Here is a 17,260-nt window from a genome sequence, read left to right as displayed (position 1 = left end):
TCAACATACATATTTTAAATAGAATGGTCAGACCATTTCCTCACGAAGGGTTGCATTCAAGATGACATATGGAAAATTTTACACCATTATTTTATAGCTAAACAAAGACCTAGACCGAAGCCACAACTATGCTGAATTCAGAAAACTGAATTTAATATTTTAAGTAACAATCTCTGAAAAAGAGGGTCCATTTACCAAATTTGAAACGGTGTTTTTGTGTAATTCACACAAACAATAAACCGCCTGTAACCATTTCCTAACATATGTAGGCCTACACCACGTCGGACTGATCGATGGTGTGCAGCGTCCTGGTTATGGTACTAATTAAGTGTTACTCTCTCATTTTGTGGGACACTTTTACTGTGTCCAGTAACTCAAATGAACCTGAATTTACCAATGTGATAAAAAATGAAAACAATCTTTTCAATCGTCAGCTGTTGTTAGATAGATTTATTGGACATTCAACAGAAGAAGGGTGTACGGGTGTAGCAGTTGTTCACCTGTGAAATGTGTCGGTGTTGTTGCAAATATATTCAACAATAACCTTGTTGAATACAGTTCGGATTGGAAACATTCCTTTCGATTTCAAAACAGGGACAACATCGAGGAAAACATTGTGAAGCACCCAGGAGGATGCTATATTCAACGGGTTTCAAGTTGTATGATATAGAATTAGGCTAAACTGTCCGTTTCAGTGAACAGATAATGCTGCGTGACATTAAGTTCTGGTATTTAGTGTATATATTTGATATATCAGAGACATGCTATTTTTCCCTGCATTCTACCAAATTGTTTTAAGTTTACGCATGTTTAAATGTCTGTCTCAGTGTTTATGCGACAGGATTGTGAACTTTCTAACGGTATATGTATAGTGTAAGTGTGCGCGCGCGCGCGTTTTTATTTTCAGGATATTTGGGTCAGTATATTGACAGTCAATCAAACAAGACAACTTAATGTGCCTTTTAGATTATTTGTTTATTTCACTGGTGGTTAACACCGGGTTCAGAATTTTGTTAAAAAAAGCAAACACTATAAGTTACGTTTTAACTTACATTTCAATTGAACTAAATAATGTACACACGCAATATGTATGATAAACAGAGAATGTGGAGACTCTCCATGATTTTTTTTTACGAAAATTGATTCACCTCGTGTAGAACATGTCACTGGCACATTCCCTTGATAAGTATGACTTATCAAATATTGCCAACGTAAGCGTAATATACACGAAGAATTCAGAAGCGTCGGTTAAATTGGAAAACATCCGTGTCGTTTTTTTAATAACCCTAAAATCAAGTCCGATATTTATATTAACTGGATGTGAAAAGGCCGAACACAGTGTGCGGCCATTCTGCCGCGCCGAATGGCGACCCGAAGCTATGACCAGGTGACTAATTTCACTGGTTTTAATTGAGCTGGGTGTAATCTCAGTGCTGCCTGTGAGTGGAACTGTACATAAACGACACGCAGATAGCCTTTTGAGGGGGCATTATCAAGTTGGGAGTTCCCCTGCCGTCCAACAAGGGAAGATGGGGAAGCTGAGAGCTTTCACTCTGACGTTCTCCAAGCCGGAGAGGGTGTATACAGCGGGCGAACTCATAGCTGGGAACGTTGTAGTTCAGCTTAACGAAAACATGCGAATGAGAGGTAGGTCAGTTCGCTTGTGGGCAGTTGTAAACTTGAGGTTTCTCCTGTGGTCATACGGTATGTGGCAAAAGCAATGGCGTCAGCTTTACACCTCTTCTTGTCAGCTCGAATGTTTGCTGGGTCGTGGACTAGAAATACTCCATATGATCGTAACTGAAGCCGATTGTTGTCCAATAAAAGTGCGATCCCCTCGGCTAGGGATTGCTGATGGAGAAAATAACAGGTAGGGAACGCTATAGAAGTTTCAAATGCGGACAGGGAAATACCAATGATTTTGTGAATGGACCTCTGTTAGACGTTTCGTTAGCACACAACGTCTAATTGATTAGGCTAGTGCCTATATGTATGTGTTTATTTATTTGACTTGATTGGTGTTTTGCACAGTACCGCTACGGTGGCCAGCTCATGATGGCTACGACCATCCGCAGGCTGGTACCTTCCCAAGTATGGTGGAAGAGGAAGCAAGGATGAGCAGGACTTGAACTCACAGCAGCCAAATTGGTGAGATACTCCAGGAACATTCTGCCTTGTTGGCGTGCTCACCACCTCAGCCACGAAAGCCTCCCCCAGTTTGTTCTGGAGCCTGCACATGTAATAAAAATAGCTCTTAATGTCCTGGTAAATCAAGGCCTCACTGGTTAGATGTGCTTGACTGGTTATAGGCCTGTATCCTCAACATTGGCTGGAGGGCCAACAATCATGCGTAAGTTGTTCCCTAACATGTTAGTCTATAGTAGCCTACTCAATGTGGTGAGTGGGCCTCTCACAACTGCATATTGTTTCGAGTTTGACCTGGGAATTTTAAATGACTCCACTTTCCTGGATTATTACGTCTAATTGTCATGGTTACAGAGATTCTGCTCGTGAGAGCTGGGCTGTCCGATGCATCTGTTGACCTAAACTGCACTACTTTGCCAAAACCTAGGCAGATAGCCAGTCTAGTTATCCTGCTGATCATTTTCTAGCTGGGTACGCTATCTGATGTACTAACGGCTGAAGAGTTGCACATGTGCACTGATTTCCCGTATGATGAATTGTAGGCTTAGGCAACGTGGAGCTAAACAGGCTCAAATCCAGTCACTATCAGTGACATGTATTTGGAATCACTAATGTAATTCTGTGTATTTTAGGGTGTGAAGTGGTTTTTTGCTGTTAGCTTGCCATTTTCGGTGTACAGGTGCATGCTTGGTATCAAAATGGTGGAAATTGTCTAGACTTTGGGCAGGGATGAGTTTTATAGATGGAAGTTTGAAGTTCTGGGTGAGAGGGAACGTGGAGACAGGTGTTGATGCGGCGAGTGACGTTCCTGTGTTGTTGCTAGGCACCCTCCCAGCTGCTAGCATAGGAAGGCCCAATTTTTGAGAAAGTGAAGCTTTTGATCTTCTCAGCGATTTTGTAGTTTTTGAACAGTGATCAATTGGTTTTATGCAACTTCACGAAAATAGAAAGGAATGGTGTTTAACTTTGTGTGGGATACTTCATGGATGCATGTAAGTGTGTATACATTTGATCTACTCTTGTCTTTTCTTTTACAATGTCTTAGTTTAGAAAAGATGTTTTCAGAGGAAGAGAAATTACAGTGAAGAACTGTAAAAATCTCAAACATTTTGAGTTCCTCTGAGGTCAAACATTCCACACAATACCTTGCCAACACAATACCCTGTCCACACGATACCCTGCTCACCCAGTGCCCTGCTCACACAATACCTTGCCCACACAGTACCCTGCCCACATGATACCCTGCCCACCCAATACCCTGGGGACCCAATACCCAGGTCACACAATAACTTGTCCCCACAGTACCCTGCCCACACGATACCCTGGTCACACAATACTCTGCTCACCCAATACCCTGGTCACACAATAATTTGTCCACACAGTACCCCGCCCACACAATACCCTGCTCACACAATACCCTGCTCACACAATACTCTGCTCACCCAATACCCTTTTCACATAATAACTTGTCCACACAGTACCTCGCCCACACGATACCCTGCTCACACAATACTCTGCTCACCCAATACCCTGGTCACACAATAATTTATCCACATAGTACCCTGCCCACACAATACAGTGCTCACACAATATTTACTTATTTATTTGGCTGGTGTTTTACACCGTACTTAAGAATATTTTACTTATACGACGACTGCCAGCTTATAGTGGGTGGAAACCGGGCAGAGCCCGGGGGAAACCCACGACCATCCGCAGGATACTGGCAGACCTTCCCCGGTACGGCCGGAGAGGAAGCCAGCATGAGATGGACTTGAACTCACAGCGACCGCATTGGTGAGAGACTCCTAGGTCATTACGCTGCGCTAGCGCGCTAACCAACTGAGCCATGGAGGCCCCGCTCACACAATACCCTGCCCACACCATACCCTACCCACACAAGTTCCTGGCCACACAATACCCTGTCCACACAACACTATGTGCACACAATACCATGCCCACACAAGACCCTAAACAATTCCATGCCCCCACTATACCCTGCCCACACAACACCATGTCCACACAATACCCTGCCCACACAAGTCCCTGCCCACACAGTACCCAGTCCACACAATACTCTGCCCACACAATAACTTGTTCACATGAGACCATGTCCACACAATACCCTGCCAACACAATATTCTGCACACACAAGTCTCTGTGCACACAATGCTCTGCCCACTCTGCAAAACCTTGCCCACACAATACACATTCCACACAATACCCTGTCCACAAAAGTCCCTGCCCACACAATACCCTGTCCACACAAGTCTCTATCCACACAATACCCTTTCCACGCCATGCCATGCTCACACAATACCCTGCCCACACAATACCCTGACCACACAAGTTCCTGTCCACACAATACCCTGTCCACACAAGTCTCTATCCACACAATACAATCCTCACACAATACCCTGTCCACACAATACCCTACCCACAATATAACCTGCCCAAACAATACCCTGCTCACCCAATACCCTGCTCACCCAATACCCTGGCCACACAAGTTCCTGTCCCCACATTACCCTGTCCACACAATAATAGGCTTACCCTATCACACAAGTTCCTGTCCACACAATACCCCATCCACACTATACTTTGTGTACACAATACCATGCCCACACAAGACCCTAAACAATTCCATGCCCAAACAAATACCCTGCCCAAACAAGTCCATGCCCACACAATATCCTACCACACAAGTCTTTGTCTACAATACCCTGCCCACACAATACCCTGCCAACACAAATCCCTGCCCATACAAGTCTGTGTACACACAAGTCTCTGTCCACACAGTATCCTGCCCACCCAATACCATGCCCACCAAAGACCTGGCCCACACAAGACCTGGCCTACGCAAGAGTATATCAGCTCAAGGCTCGGCTTATTGCTCACACAATACCATGCCTATACACAATACCCTGCCTACACAATACTCTGCTTTCACAAGTGCCTGCCAACACAAAATCTTACGCACACAATACCCTGCTCACCCAATACCCTGGCCACACAAGTTCCTGCTCCCACAAAACCCTGTCCACACAATACTATGCTTGCCCTATCACACAAGTTCCTGTCCACAAAATACCCCGTCCAAACAATACTTTGTGTACACAATACCATGCCCACACAAGACCCTAAACAATTCCATACCCAAACAATACCATGCCCACACAATATCCTACCAACACAAGCCTTTGTCCACAATACCCTGCCAACACAAATCCCTGCCCATACAAGTCTGTGTACACACAAGTCTCTGTCCACACAATATCCTGCCCACCCAATACCATGCCCACCAAAGACCCGGCCCACACAAGACCTGGCCTACGCAAGAGTGTATCAGCTCAAGGCTCGGCTCAATGCTCACACAATACGCTGCCTGTACACAATACCCTGCCTACACAAGTGCCTGCCCACACAAAACCTTACCTACGCAATATCCTGCCTACACAAGGCCCTGTCCACACAAAACACTGCCCTATTTACATGTAGACCATGCCCACACAGATGAGCAGACCCCGCACCGTTACCAGCTACGTGTAAGCTGGTAATTAGGCCCACATGGAGAAAGTAATTATCTTCGAATGAAGTTTGGAAGACGTGGGTATTTTACATCTAGTTACATGTTGTATATAGTGGCCTACACAGCTTTCGCTCGGCACTGTTTGACGGAGGAACTGCAGATTGTGGGCACCATTTCCATTATTCCCAGCTTGTTTTTCAGAATATTTTTCAGTGTATGTATAATAAAGGCTATGACGCCACAATTAACATCAATTTATCCCCATCGCATGGGTGAATAGAGACCTGCAGCAGTGATATTTCACGTATCAGGCTCATGTATTGTTGGTAAATGAGTTACCGGCATAATTTCAGCAATTGATTGTGTCGGTGTCTTTAGATAGCAAAATTCACACTGCAACTTGTTGGATACATAATCTAATAACAGATATCAAAGAAGCAAAATTTGGCCTCTGATATTTTCTGGCGGGACTGGTGTTTTCTGACCCTGGACCCTTCATGACCCTGGACACACTTGACTGTCGTTACTTACAATACACTTATTTCTATAAAATAGAATGAACAACGTGAAGCGTGCTGTACGAGTACATGTAGACAAGCGACCTACTGGAGACCCAAGGAAATGACCTGCTTACTTTATATTATTTCTACATGGCCTGCAGCTAGTTGTGTTACCACCGATTCACACAAGGCTCTGATATCATAGAAGAATATTTCATCACGCGGTGTTCAACGGACGCACATGCGCGAAATAAACCAGTTAATGATTGACTCGGATTACTTGACATCTGGCCTCTTTACCATTTTTTTTTACCATGTTTTTAAATGGAAATCCTCTCTTCTATGATGGTTGTCAGTTTTGTGGAGTTAGGGAACGGGAGTGCCTGACGCAAGCCGTCGATCTTTAGCAAGTCACTGACGATTTCTCCTACATTTGACATACAGATACATGTATGCACACCATATTTGTGAAAGGCAAGTTGTCATCAACGAACGTTGGACTGCTCGAATGGCCATATACACGATTGTCGTCGATCGACGTCAACAACCCCGACTCGCAATGAGAACGGTGGAATTACTTGTTCAAAGCCGGGTTTAAACTGGTTTAAACCAAAGACGGAAGCTGTGATTGATTGGCCTTTGCCTTTAACCATATCACCACGGCCTACCCCTGACCTTCGAACATTTTGTGGCAACTAACGTGTATGCCCCGATAGAGCTGGTTTCGGTGGATCTGTCTCAGATGTTTTACATACAGATGAACTATAGGAAATATTGTGGTTGAGGAAAAAATGGGTTAATTGTTCCGTGGGTGAAGAATCTGTTTTTGTATTTGATTTGTCCAAGTGCCGGTACATATACATATCCTTCTGTTGCAGGTATCCTGATTTCCTTCAAAGGAAACAGCCACGTTAAGTTTGAAAAGACGAAGTCAAGATCAACCTACACCTATAAAGCAAATGAAGACTACTTTGACAACACGTGTACTTTATTTAAACCAGGTAATGGTGGCTTTCACAACAACTTTTAAAACTATTGTGAAATTGGTATTCTAGGGTGGAACGGACTTTTAATCTTGGTTAAGTATATTAAAAAATGTTTATGTAAACCTTAGGCAATTGACAGGCTTTTCACGTAGCTTCTTGAGATCACTATATATAGTTAAGAGTGGAAGTTACATCGACAGAGGTCCAAACTCTTTTTCGAGGTACTGAATATTTTAAGACTAAAATATTAAATATATTAAATTATTCCTGACTTTAGAGGTATTACTTACGTCAGCACAGCAACCTGAGAAAAAAAAATAAGGATATATGGTGTACAGTACGTTTTCTTTCGGTTGCGATTGCAGCTGATGGTACCGAATATCTGCACCAAGGCGAGCACCGATTCAGCTTTCAGTTTCAGTTGCCACCCGCACTACCCGGTACCTTCGAAGGGGAATTTGGACATGTCAGATATTACGTCAAATGTAGGATAGACAGGCCATGGAAGTTTGACCATTGTGTGAAAGAGGCCTTCAGTGTTCTAGGCAAGCTGGATCTTAATTCTGAACCGGGTGCGGATGTAAGTCACATGCAGACCCAACTAGTATTTAATTCTGGAAGAAAGAGCATTTTCGCATTTTGAATTTGGAAGAAGGCTATTCCATAACACTAGTTTAAGGTTTCTCAAATATAATTGTGAAACATTGGTTTTGAACGAGATCTTGTGATTAGGGACAATTTGAAACGGTAAATAGCTGACTGTTTCGACGCATGGATTCAAAAATAATGGCAAAAAGTTGAATGGGTATATGCAGATTGTTTTTTTTTTTTTTCGGTTCTTTGTTTTAGCCTATACGTCTTTCTTACAGTTATGCACATGAATAACATTTTCGTGCACACTTGTAGATGCCACAGCACCTGGAAAATTCGGAGAAATCGTATAACTGCTGTTGTATGGAGGATGGTGCTGCAAAATTAACCCTAAACATACCCCGAACAGGCTACGTGCCAGGAGAGTCCATCCCTATCACGGCAGAGGTGTCCAACAGCGTGCCAGAGATACTCACCTTAACAGTGGAACTTATACAGGTGAAGCAGAACTACCTTACAGCCTTAAGTTTTTACCCCAGCCATAAGGAAAGGTAGAGAGTGATACCATTTTCCCTCACGCTCTGGACAGTGCTCTGACTAGATTCTGACTTCTCATTTACAGTATCATTCTTTCTTAACATCACGTTGGTTAGCGCGCTAGCGCAGCGCAATGACCCAGGAGTCTCTCACCAATGCCGCCGCTGTGAGTTCAAGTCCAGCTCATGCTGGCTTCCTCTTCGGCCGTACGTGGGAAGGTCTTCAGCAACCTTCGGATGGTCGTGGGTTTCCCCCGGGTTCTGCCCGGTTTCCACCCACCATAATGCTGGCCGCCGTCGTATAAGTTAAATATTCTTGAGTACGGTGTAAAACACCAATCAAATAAATAAATAAATAAATCTTAACATCACTTGCATTAGCGTTAAATATAAATGTAAACCTCGAAGCTGTGAATACATGTATATCGTAGGAATCACCGATACCTAACCTAAATGTAGATGTTGCGGATATTGCTTCATTTCGGGACAGTATTAATACTACTATGGGAAGGTCTGTCAGAAACCTGCTGATGGTCGTTGGTTTCCTCAGGGCTCAACCTGGTGTCCTCCCACCATAATGCTGGCCGCCGTCGTATAAGTGAAATATTCTTGATTACGACTTAAAATACCAATCAAATAAATAAATAAATTAATTAATACTACTAGTCATTTTTATGGCTACTTATCCATTTATTCTTTTTTCCTGTTCTAGTATCTCACTTTTAAAGCTGGGAGTCATACAAGAGAGTTGCGGAACGTCGTATCACAATTCGAGCCGGTGAAAATTTTAACCAGACAGGACTATTTTGCCAACCAGCAACCACTCCACATCCCGGCCATCCCACCTTCACGGCTTGATGGATGTGACATCATAGATGTCCAGTATGCGCTCAAGGTGAGATCACCACAACTTTGTCGACGATTTATTGTAACAATAATATCTTTACTTCCAGTATGCGGATGGTCATGGGTAAATACTGGCCACTGTCGTGTAAGTGAAACGTTCTTGGGTATGGCGTAAAACCCCAATAATTAAAATAAATAAATCAAACGATAATTCCATATACATTGAAATACGAGTATAAACTAGAGGTGTTAGCAGTTAAATGGTCTTCAAAGCCATCTTTCCACACGGGTTTTACGGACTACGTCAGACCAAATTTGTTTTAAGCTCTCTCCACGGCAGATCATTCGATAGGATCAATTCATTGCTCCGTCCAAAGACCACACGATTTCTAATAAGAGTGAAAAGTAATCTGTGTAAGACAGTGAAGTCTCCATACCAGCAATAGGGCCTATGTACCCTGGCGGTCGAGTAGAAATATCGATTGATCGAAATGAAGATGTGTCTCCATTAATATTCACATTTTACGCAGGGGCCGCGTACCGAATACCAAGTGTCGCATTTCCAAAGAAACAAAAAGTACCTTAGCAATATCTGATGTCACGATTGCCCACAAATAAAGTGTTAATACATTAACCCAATCCCTATCAATGGATTTGATGATTTTTGGTCTCTCTACTCGTTTATTCAGTCAGAGTAAGTTTACAACAACTACATGTTCATGCATGTTTCCTTTTGGATTACGTTAATTATCCATATGTGAGCTCTTTCAGCAGAGGTAGTAGATGGAAGCTACAGGCCTCTGCATGGATAGAGTATCTGAGAAGAGCTTACACACTACTGGACCGATTTGAATAAAATTTGCACATCTGATCCCTCGAGTAGTCTTGCCAGTGCATATCAGTTTTTAAGGCAGTCGGATTAGTGGGTCTGGGTAAGACTTGTTTTTTTTTTAGATTTCCGTATTTTTCCTATATGGCGGCTTAGTGGGTCACAACTGGGTGAAGTTTTGTACAACAGCAGTTGGTAATTTGATGATAAAGTTTGTAAAAAGTTAAAAACCGTCAGCTTGGAAGCCTTATAATTTTAGCAAAACTAGTAGGCTTCCAACTTCCTGCATAGATGCCAAATTAAAGCTGTTACGTTTCTTACAGCCATACCGGGTACTCATAACCGTAATACAGTCAAAAAAGTTTGTTTGAACTTTACATGACGTTAAATGTTTAGATTTCTAGTATACATACATTTCAAGATATCAGTCTTGCAGTAAAGGAAGAACCTCCCATTGCCACATGTACAGTAACACTGTGCCTTTTTCATAAAAATCCATCATGGACGCCAAGTCATGTGACCTACATTATTCAGACTGTTCAATGGGCTTCCAACCAAGATCATAGGTTGATTAAATTTTATTTAAATTCACTCGAATGGTATCCATTACGTTTATGTGTATGAAGAATACTCATGTAAAATCGGAGAAATTTCAGTAGGGCTCCCAGTCCGAACGGCTATGTATTATAAAAATTGAAAATGTAGGTGGGAAGGTCTTCAGCAGCCTGCGGATGGTCGTTTGTTTCCCCCGGGCTCTGTCCAGTGTCCTCCCAGCATAATGCTGGCCGTCGTCGTGTGAGGGAAATATACTTGAGTGCGGCGTAAAACATCAATCAAATAAATAAAAATTGAAGTACAGATGCAAGTAAGAAAGAAAGAAGAAAATACATCGACGTAGTATGTTATTTACAACATTATTACAGAACTTCATGGAGTATGAACTTTTATAGCCAATTCGAGCAATACCTATGGCGACACGAGAATCCATGCAGTCGGGCCAGCTAATTGTGAGTTGCAGTGACGAGAACAGTCTGTCGCTCCACACAGGTGAAAGTAACATTCGAGCTAACCTTTTATGTTTTAAAAACATATCACTGGCAAAAATAAATAAGGCTTGAATTATGTTGAATGGAAACAGTGATTGGTAACTTACAGAAATGTCAATTTAAAGTCTGTCTGCATTCAAGTTTACGGGCTTCAGGGTACGGCATGTTGTGGGATATCCCGCGCAGGGGCCTGTAGGCCAGGTATGAACGGGCTGAAGGGCCGCCCTTTTGCCTCTAGGCCGTTGTGGGGCAAAGACTGGCAGCTCCGTACAGTTCGTGTCACAGCCTGCTGTTTCAAATAAGCAAGGGACCAAAGAACTTCTGCATTCCATGAATGAACAATTTTTTTTTCGCTTGGCTTTTTTGGGGGGATATAAACCTCGTCGTTCGGACTTGTTTTTCTAGTAGGCATGGCTGAATTACCAAGTCTCATACGAGTACGATCGTGTCCTCTGTAATCAAAGTGTGTTTTTGATGAGATCTGGTCCATATTTTCTCAATCTGTGGCATTTTTACGCCATGGTTGTAATTTTACAGTCTCCTGCGTTGTATTACTGCAGTCGTAAGCCACTCTTGTGCATGGAACAATCTCGAAATTATTTCTAAAAGTATAGCGATTGTCTCCTGTGATGTATGTTGCACATAGAGAGAAGCCTCAGTACCCGCCAGCAAATGTACCGCCTTGACGTCACAAGGTCAAGGGTAGCTCGGTTGTTGTGGGGCAAATTTTCTGATGTTTGATCGCCAAATTTAACTTTTTTCCGTTTTCCACGTTTTAAACGTTCGGAATGGATTCTGGGGACATCAAACTATCTATCTACAGTTTGGAAGGTCCAGCACAGGGGTTCGACTTTAATAGCAGATGCTAGTTTTACATCATTATCAAGAGAGTTCTATAGAAGTGGAGCAAAAATTCTGTTCAGTTAAAATGGCCAGTTACACCATACAGTTAGACCATGACATATATATGGTAATGTATAAGCTTTGCACAGTAACAACCGCACAGTTTGTAGACAGGTCCTTTGTGCTTTCTGAGCATAGCTAACTGCCTAGAGCTATTGCACAGACATGATTAACTTAGTCTTGCCATTTTATATTTTTATCGATGTGAAAGCAGCTTTTCATAGGATATTCGCAAAATAGTCACCCGGGGGCCTCCGTGGCTCAGTTGGTTAGCGCGCTAGCGCAGCGCAATGACCCAGGAGTCTCACCAATGCGGTCGCTGTGAGTTCAAGTCCAGCTCGTGTTGGCTTCCTCTCCGGCCGTAGGTGGGAGGGTCTTGCAGCAACCTTCGAATGGTCGTGGGTTTCCCCCGGGCTCTGCCCGGTTTCCACCCACCATAATGCTGGTCGCAGTCGTCTAAGTGAAATATTCTTGAGCACGGCGTAAAACACCAGTCAAATAAATAAATACAAAATAGTCACCCGGTCAAGTTGGAGAGAAGGGCTGTGATCGATAAATGTTGTGTGATCGGCATATTTGTCATTGTGGTATTCTGTGCAGCAGTACTTAGCTCCAGTCAGTTGTTCAACGAGTTCGCCGTAAAACACCCATCAAATAAATTAATCAATCAGATAAACTTGATCAGTGAATCAGTCGACAAAACCAATTCTTTTGTGTTCACTACGCTTGACTTCCTCTTCCAGATCTGCATACAATGCATCGATATTCTGCTACACCTAGGTCTTGTCACAGGCAAAGCTACACTTCGTTTGTTCGAACCACTACACATATCTTCTGACCTAGATAATAATGGGTCATATTATGGTAGGTCGTGGTCCATTTTTGCCGCCTGGATGGATATGCTTCTTTGCGTCAGTAAACTTAAGCATTTTGACAACATAGGCCTAGACTCAAGACAGATACCAACATATTTGGTACAATGACAACAACTACAACAAATAAAATTCTGCAGAATTCCATTGTTGTTTTCAGATGGTTCTAAAACCTGATGCAAAGAGATACACACATATTTGTTAAGCAAAGGGAAAGAAACTACTTGCGAACAATTCCTGAAAGTTTTCTGTGTTTTCTTTCTATCCATGTTTTCTGGCAGGGTGGCCAAACTGGACAGAGAAATAAGGGACGATGGTAGTTGGCCAATCACCAAGGTCTTTTACCTGGGTAACAATTGAATCAAATTCATACTTTTTGACATTAAGACGATATATACCTATAACAAAATGCTTAGATGTATCGAACTTGAAATCTCCTAACAGCTTGTAGTGTAATGTCTTCTCTTGATCCACAGGAAACTACTTCGTTTACGATTAGCTTGAACTTTTTCTATATATCGAGTCATACTGAAGACATCGGTAGTCTGCCCACTACCTCGCTTGTCTCTCAATAATAGGCCAAGTAGACCTGTTGGTCTTCACTGTTACTATATTGTGTATGAGTCGGGCGTTATGTCTTGTGTCTTCATTTCACGCCATTGAGGAAGCACCATAAATGTGTCGATATTGGGTCCGTGCTTCTATAAGGAGAATGATATGGTTGATGTAATGTTAAAAACGACAAAGAATTGACCGGGTTATGTGCCCTTTGTTGATAATTGCGCTTTCATCTCATTAAGGCTACACCCGCATAACCACTCCTAGTGGAGCTTTTAGGCTTGACGTGTCTACATGTATGTACCGACCATTGCCCCATTGGCGTCTATTGGGTCCCGGCGGGCGTATCTTTAGATTTCGAAATCTTGTTACTTCATTTGTTGAAGTGATTATACAGCTTCAACCCAGAACGACATGTAGGGCACAGGTTTTTCATCCATGGCAAACACACCGCAGTTTTTCTCTAATGCTAGCAAATGTTGTCTTCACATCGGGGTCCGAGTAATACCGTTTGTCCTTCGATATGTGAACTTTGCGAGGTCAAGCCGCTGACCTGTGATCAGTACGGGAATGGGTCGTGCCAAGGACTTTGTACTTGTTGCTGCCTTGGCGCTCAGCACTGAGAGGTTAGAGCAAGGAAACAGAACTGGTTGGCCCGGTGTCGTTATAATGTATCTGTGTGGGGTGTCATGATACTTAGTGATGGCAGCACTTTGGCGGCATGAACTTGCCGGCAGTATATGTACACACAGCTCATGACTCCTCGTTACCATATGACTAAAAAAAATACGACGTAAAAACCCCTGTATTCATTCATTCTAACACCTATATGGAAATAGCAAATGTTCGTGTATTTTATATACACCTCAGATTTACTGCTTTCCTACCTTTGACCACAACTTTTAGCACCAGTGCCATTTTTAAATAGATTTAACAGAACCAACTGATTTCAGGTAAAAGCGACTACAGGCTGGTTCGAGGTAAAGTGTAAAGGAAAAATCATTATTGGAACTATCCCTCTCCGTTCAGTGGTAGATGCTTACAGAACTCCGCCTCTGGCAGATTTAAACAGCATTGCGTTGGAACCCAGTGCGCCTGCCATTCCATTTCCACCAGCAGTGCATTCTCCACAACCGCCCCCAAATGCTGCAGCCTTTGAGATGCGTAAGTACAAGCTCACACAGTCAGACAGTTTTCTACACCACCTCTTTGTAGGTTTCAGTTTCCTACATAATTACACAGAGTACGTCCCAAAGCAAGTATTTAAGCCTACCATCAGTTTTTTGGAAGCTTCTGATAATAAGTCATTCAGATTTCGTTGTTTATTTTGAGTTACATGAGCTTAGGTAATATATGCACTACATATATATATATATATATATATATATATATATATATATATATATATATATATATATATAGTAAGAACTATGGAATTTCTAAATACCACAAGAATGGAAAGAAGTCTACATATGTTGGTGCCACCAGTTGTCTTTGTACTTAAGATATTTAAGATCTTTATATATTCTGTATATTCTGTATATATGAGTGCTAAGGATTATTTTAATTCCTCGTAATGTTCAAACCAGCTGATGGTCATGCGTTTCCCCTGGGCTCTGCCCGGTTTCCTCCCACCATAATGCTGGCCGATTGAAAGACAAGCGTCTTAACCACTCAGCCATGACCCTGCTCGCAGTATAAGCACTCTTCCATGACCCTGTTGCCATTATAATCACTCAGCCATGACCCTGCCCGCAGTATAATCATTCTGCCATGACCCCACTCACAGTATAACCACTCTGCCATGACCCCGCCCACAGTATAACCACTCTGCCATGACCCCTTCTCACAGTATAACCACTCTGCCATGACCCCGCTCTCAGTATAACCACTCTGCCATGACTCTGCTCCCAGTATAGCTATTCTGCCATGATCCCGCTCTCAGTATAACCACCCTGCCATGACTCTGCTCCCAGTATAGCCATTCTGCCATGACCTCGGTCCCAGGTTAACCGCTCTGTCATGACCCCGCTCTCAGTATAACCACTCTGTCGTGACCCCGCTCCCAGTATAACCACTCTGCCATGACCCCACTCCGAGGTTAACCGCTCTGCCATGACCCCGCTCCCAGTATAACCACTCTGTCATGACCCCGCTCCCAGTATAACCCCACTCCCAGTATACATGTACTTGTATACAAATATAATATGTAAGAATGTTATTTTTCTCTTGTAGTTATATAGCCAATGGTTGAATCAAATAAACAAATCAATCAGTCAATCTAACATCTTATATTCCAGCACCCCCATCGTATGAAGAGTGTGTTTTTGGAACCACAAATATTCGGGACACTGACGACACGGACTTCACTTTCGGATCTGCGACTTACGCGCCCAAATACACATACTACAAATGGACCTAAATCCGATCGGAGATACTGGCCTTATATACAACTGGCCTTATATACAACTGGCCTTATATACAACTGGCATCATTTTGAATTCACTGGTTCACTGGTGTTGGACCTTCTCAAAATAAGATTTGCACTTGCGGAATCATCAGTTCTTTTTGTAAATTTATGTACAAGTATTCATAGGCCAGAAAAAACAACTGAAAGGGTGCGTCTAGTGTCAAGTCTTCCCAGTTTAACTAATGTAACGCTGACGTCAGTGGTGATAAATGTAATGACCCAGTTATCGTTCCAATAACATGCATTTTAAGCAATACTAAAGTAAATGTTAATGGTAACATCTTAAGAAATACGGCATGAATGACTAGGCTTTTGTACACATGTAGGAGGGGACTGGTCCATAGTTGAACCCTTTCTGTCTATATTAATTACAATTAACTGAAAAATTACTGCATGTATTGAGCTCAGATTTTATATGCATGTATAATATAAAATGCAGTAATGTGAGGAGGGTGTTGCATTGCTGGTACTCTGGTTGTGTGATCATAACCGGAAATTAAAAAATTCATGACATTCGAGTATCTGTTGTGTGTTAGGGTCCATGCTAAGGTAAATGTTTAATTGTTCTATGTATTGAGCTAAAGTTTTGCATTCATGAATTTGTTTCAGGTGAACTCCTTTCGAACCATGCTACCGAATCTTTTGTTGTTGTTGTTGTTGTTTTTTCTGGCCTATGATTTTCTTGCAATAGCTCTTTGAAATATTGTCAGATTATGAAATCGCAAACTCTAGAAACTGTCAACTGGCGTGATTTATGGGTATGTTTTTGAATATTTAATATCCCTTTCCATGCTAAAACTACACCAAATGTTGCCCGATGTCTATAAAATTTGCACGAAAATTCCTTTTGTGGCTCCTTAGACCAAGTTTGGAAAACCAGCTTGAGCCATGTATAAGTTTTATATATTTTATTTTATTTATTTATTTATTTGATTGGTGTTTTACGCCGTATCCAAGAATATTTCACTTATACGACGGCGGCCAGCATTATGGTAGGAGGAAACCGGTCAAAGCCTGGGGTAGTGTATTTTGGTATTGTGAGATATAGCTTATCATGACCCCATCATCTCGTCACAACTAAAATTACACTCAAGAATTTCCACATCTGTTTGATGCATTTTTAAGAGAGGGGTATATTTTCAAAAAATACTTTGGCTTGAAAAGAAGCATTACTTTTGACATTTGGGTTTATCGGTGCAGGAAACCGCAGTGCCTGGAGTATACCATGAGTATGGTGTGCACATAACCCAACCTTGATTATATACTTGTACACGTTTTTCACTTGTACACGTTTTTTATGAGTACACGTTTTTTACTTGCTCACTTTTTTACTTCTTGTACATGTTTTTACTCTTGTAAAGGAGTCGGGCATCAGTAAGAAATGCATATGTGACTTTAAAGAATAATTGGTCCAAATTAGCATTAAGAATCGTGACCATATGTGTAAGATAG

General features: G+C 42.2%; 1 protein-coding gene across 1 annotated transcript; it reads left to right on the top strand.

Moving 5' to 3' along the window:
• Positions 1-1,373: 1,373 nt before the first annotated feature.
• Positions 1,374-15,890, top strand: LOC135480242 (arrestin domain-containing protein 17-like). The gene is made up of 7 exons (XM_064760022.1): positions 1,374-1,647; positions 7,050-7,172; positions 7,523-7,737; positions 8,064-8,246; positions 8,997-9,179; positions 14,292-14,502; positions 15,639-15,890. The coding sequence occupies exons 1-7, from the start codon at positions 1,530-1,532 to the stop codon at positions 15,758-15,760; spliced, it is 1,155 nt and encodes a 384-aa protein (XP_064616092.1). The 5' UTR covers positions 1,374-1,529; the 3' UTR covers positions 15,761-15,890.
• The last annotated feature ends 1,370 nt before the right edge of the window (positions 15,891-17,260 follow it).

The sequence above is a fragment of the Liolophura sinensis genome, chromosome 13 (assembly GCF_032854445.1).
Source record: "Liolophura sinensis isolate JHLJ2023 chromosome 13, CUHK_Ljap_v2, whole genome shotgun sequence".
Taxonomy (NCBI): Eukaryota; Metazoa; Mollusca; class Polyplacophora; order Chitonida; family Chitonidae; genus Liolophura; species Liolophura sinensis.
This window is presented reverse-complemented; position numbering and strand designations above follow the sequence as displayed.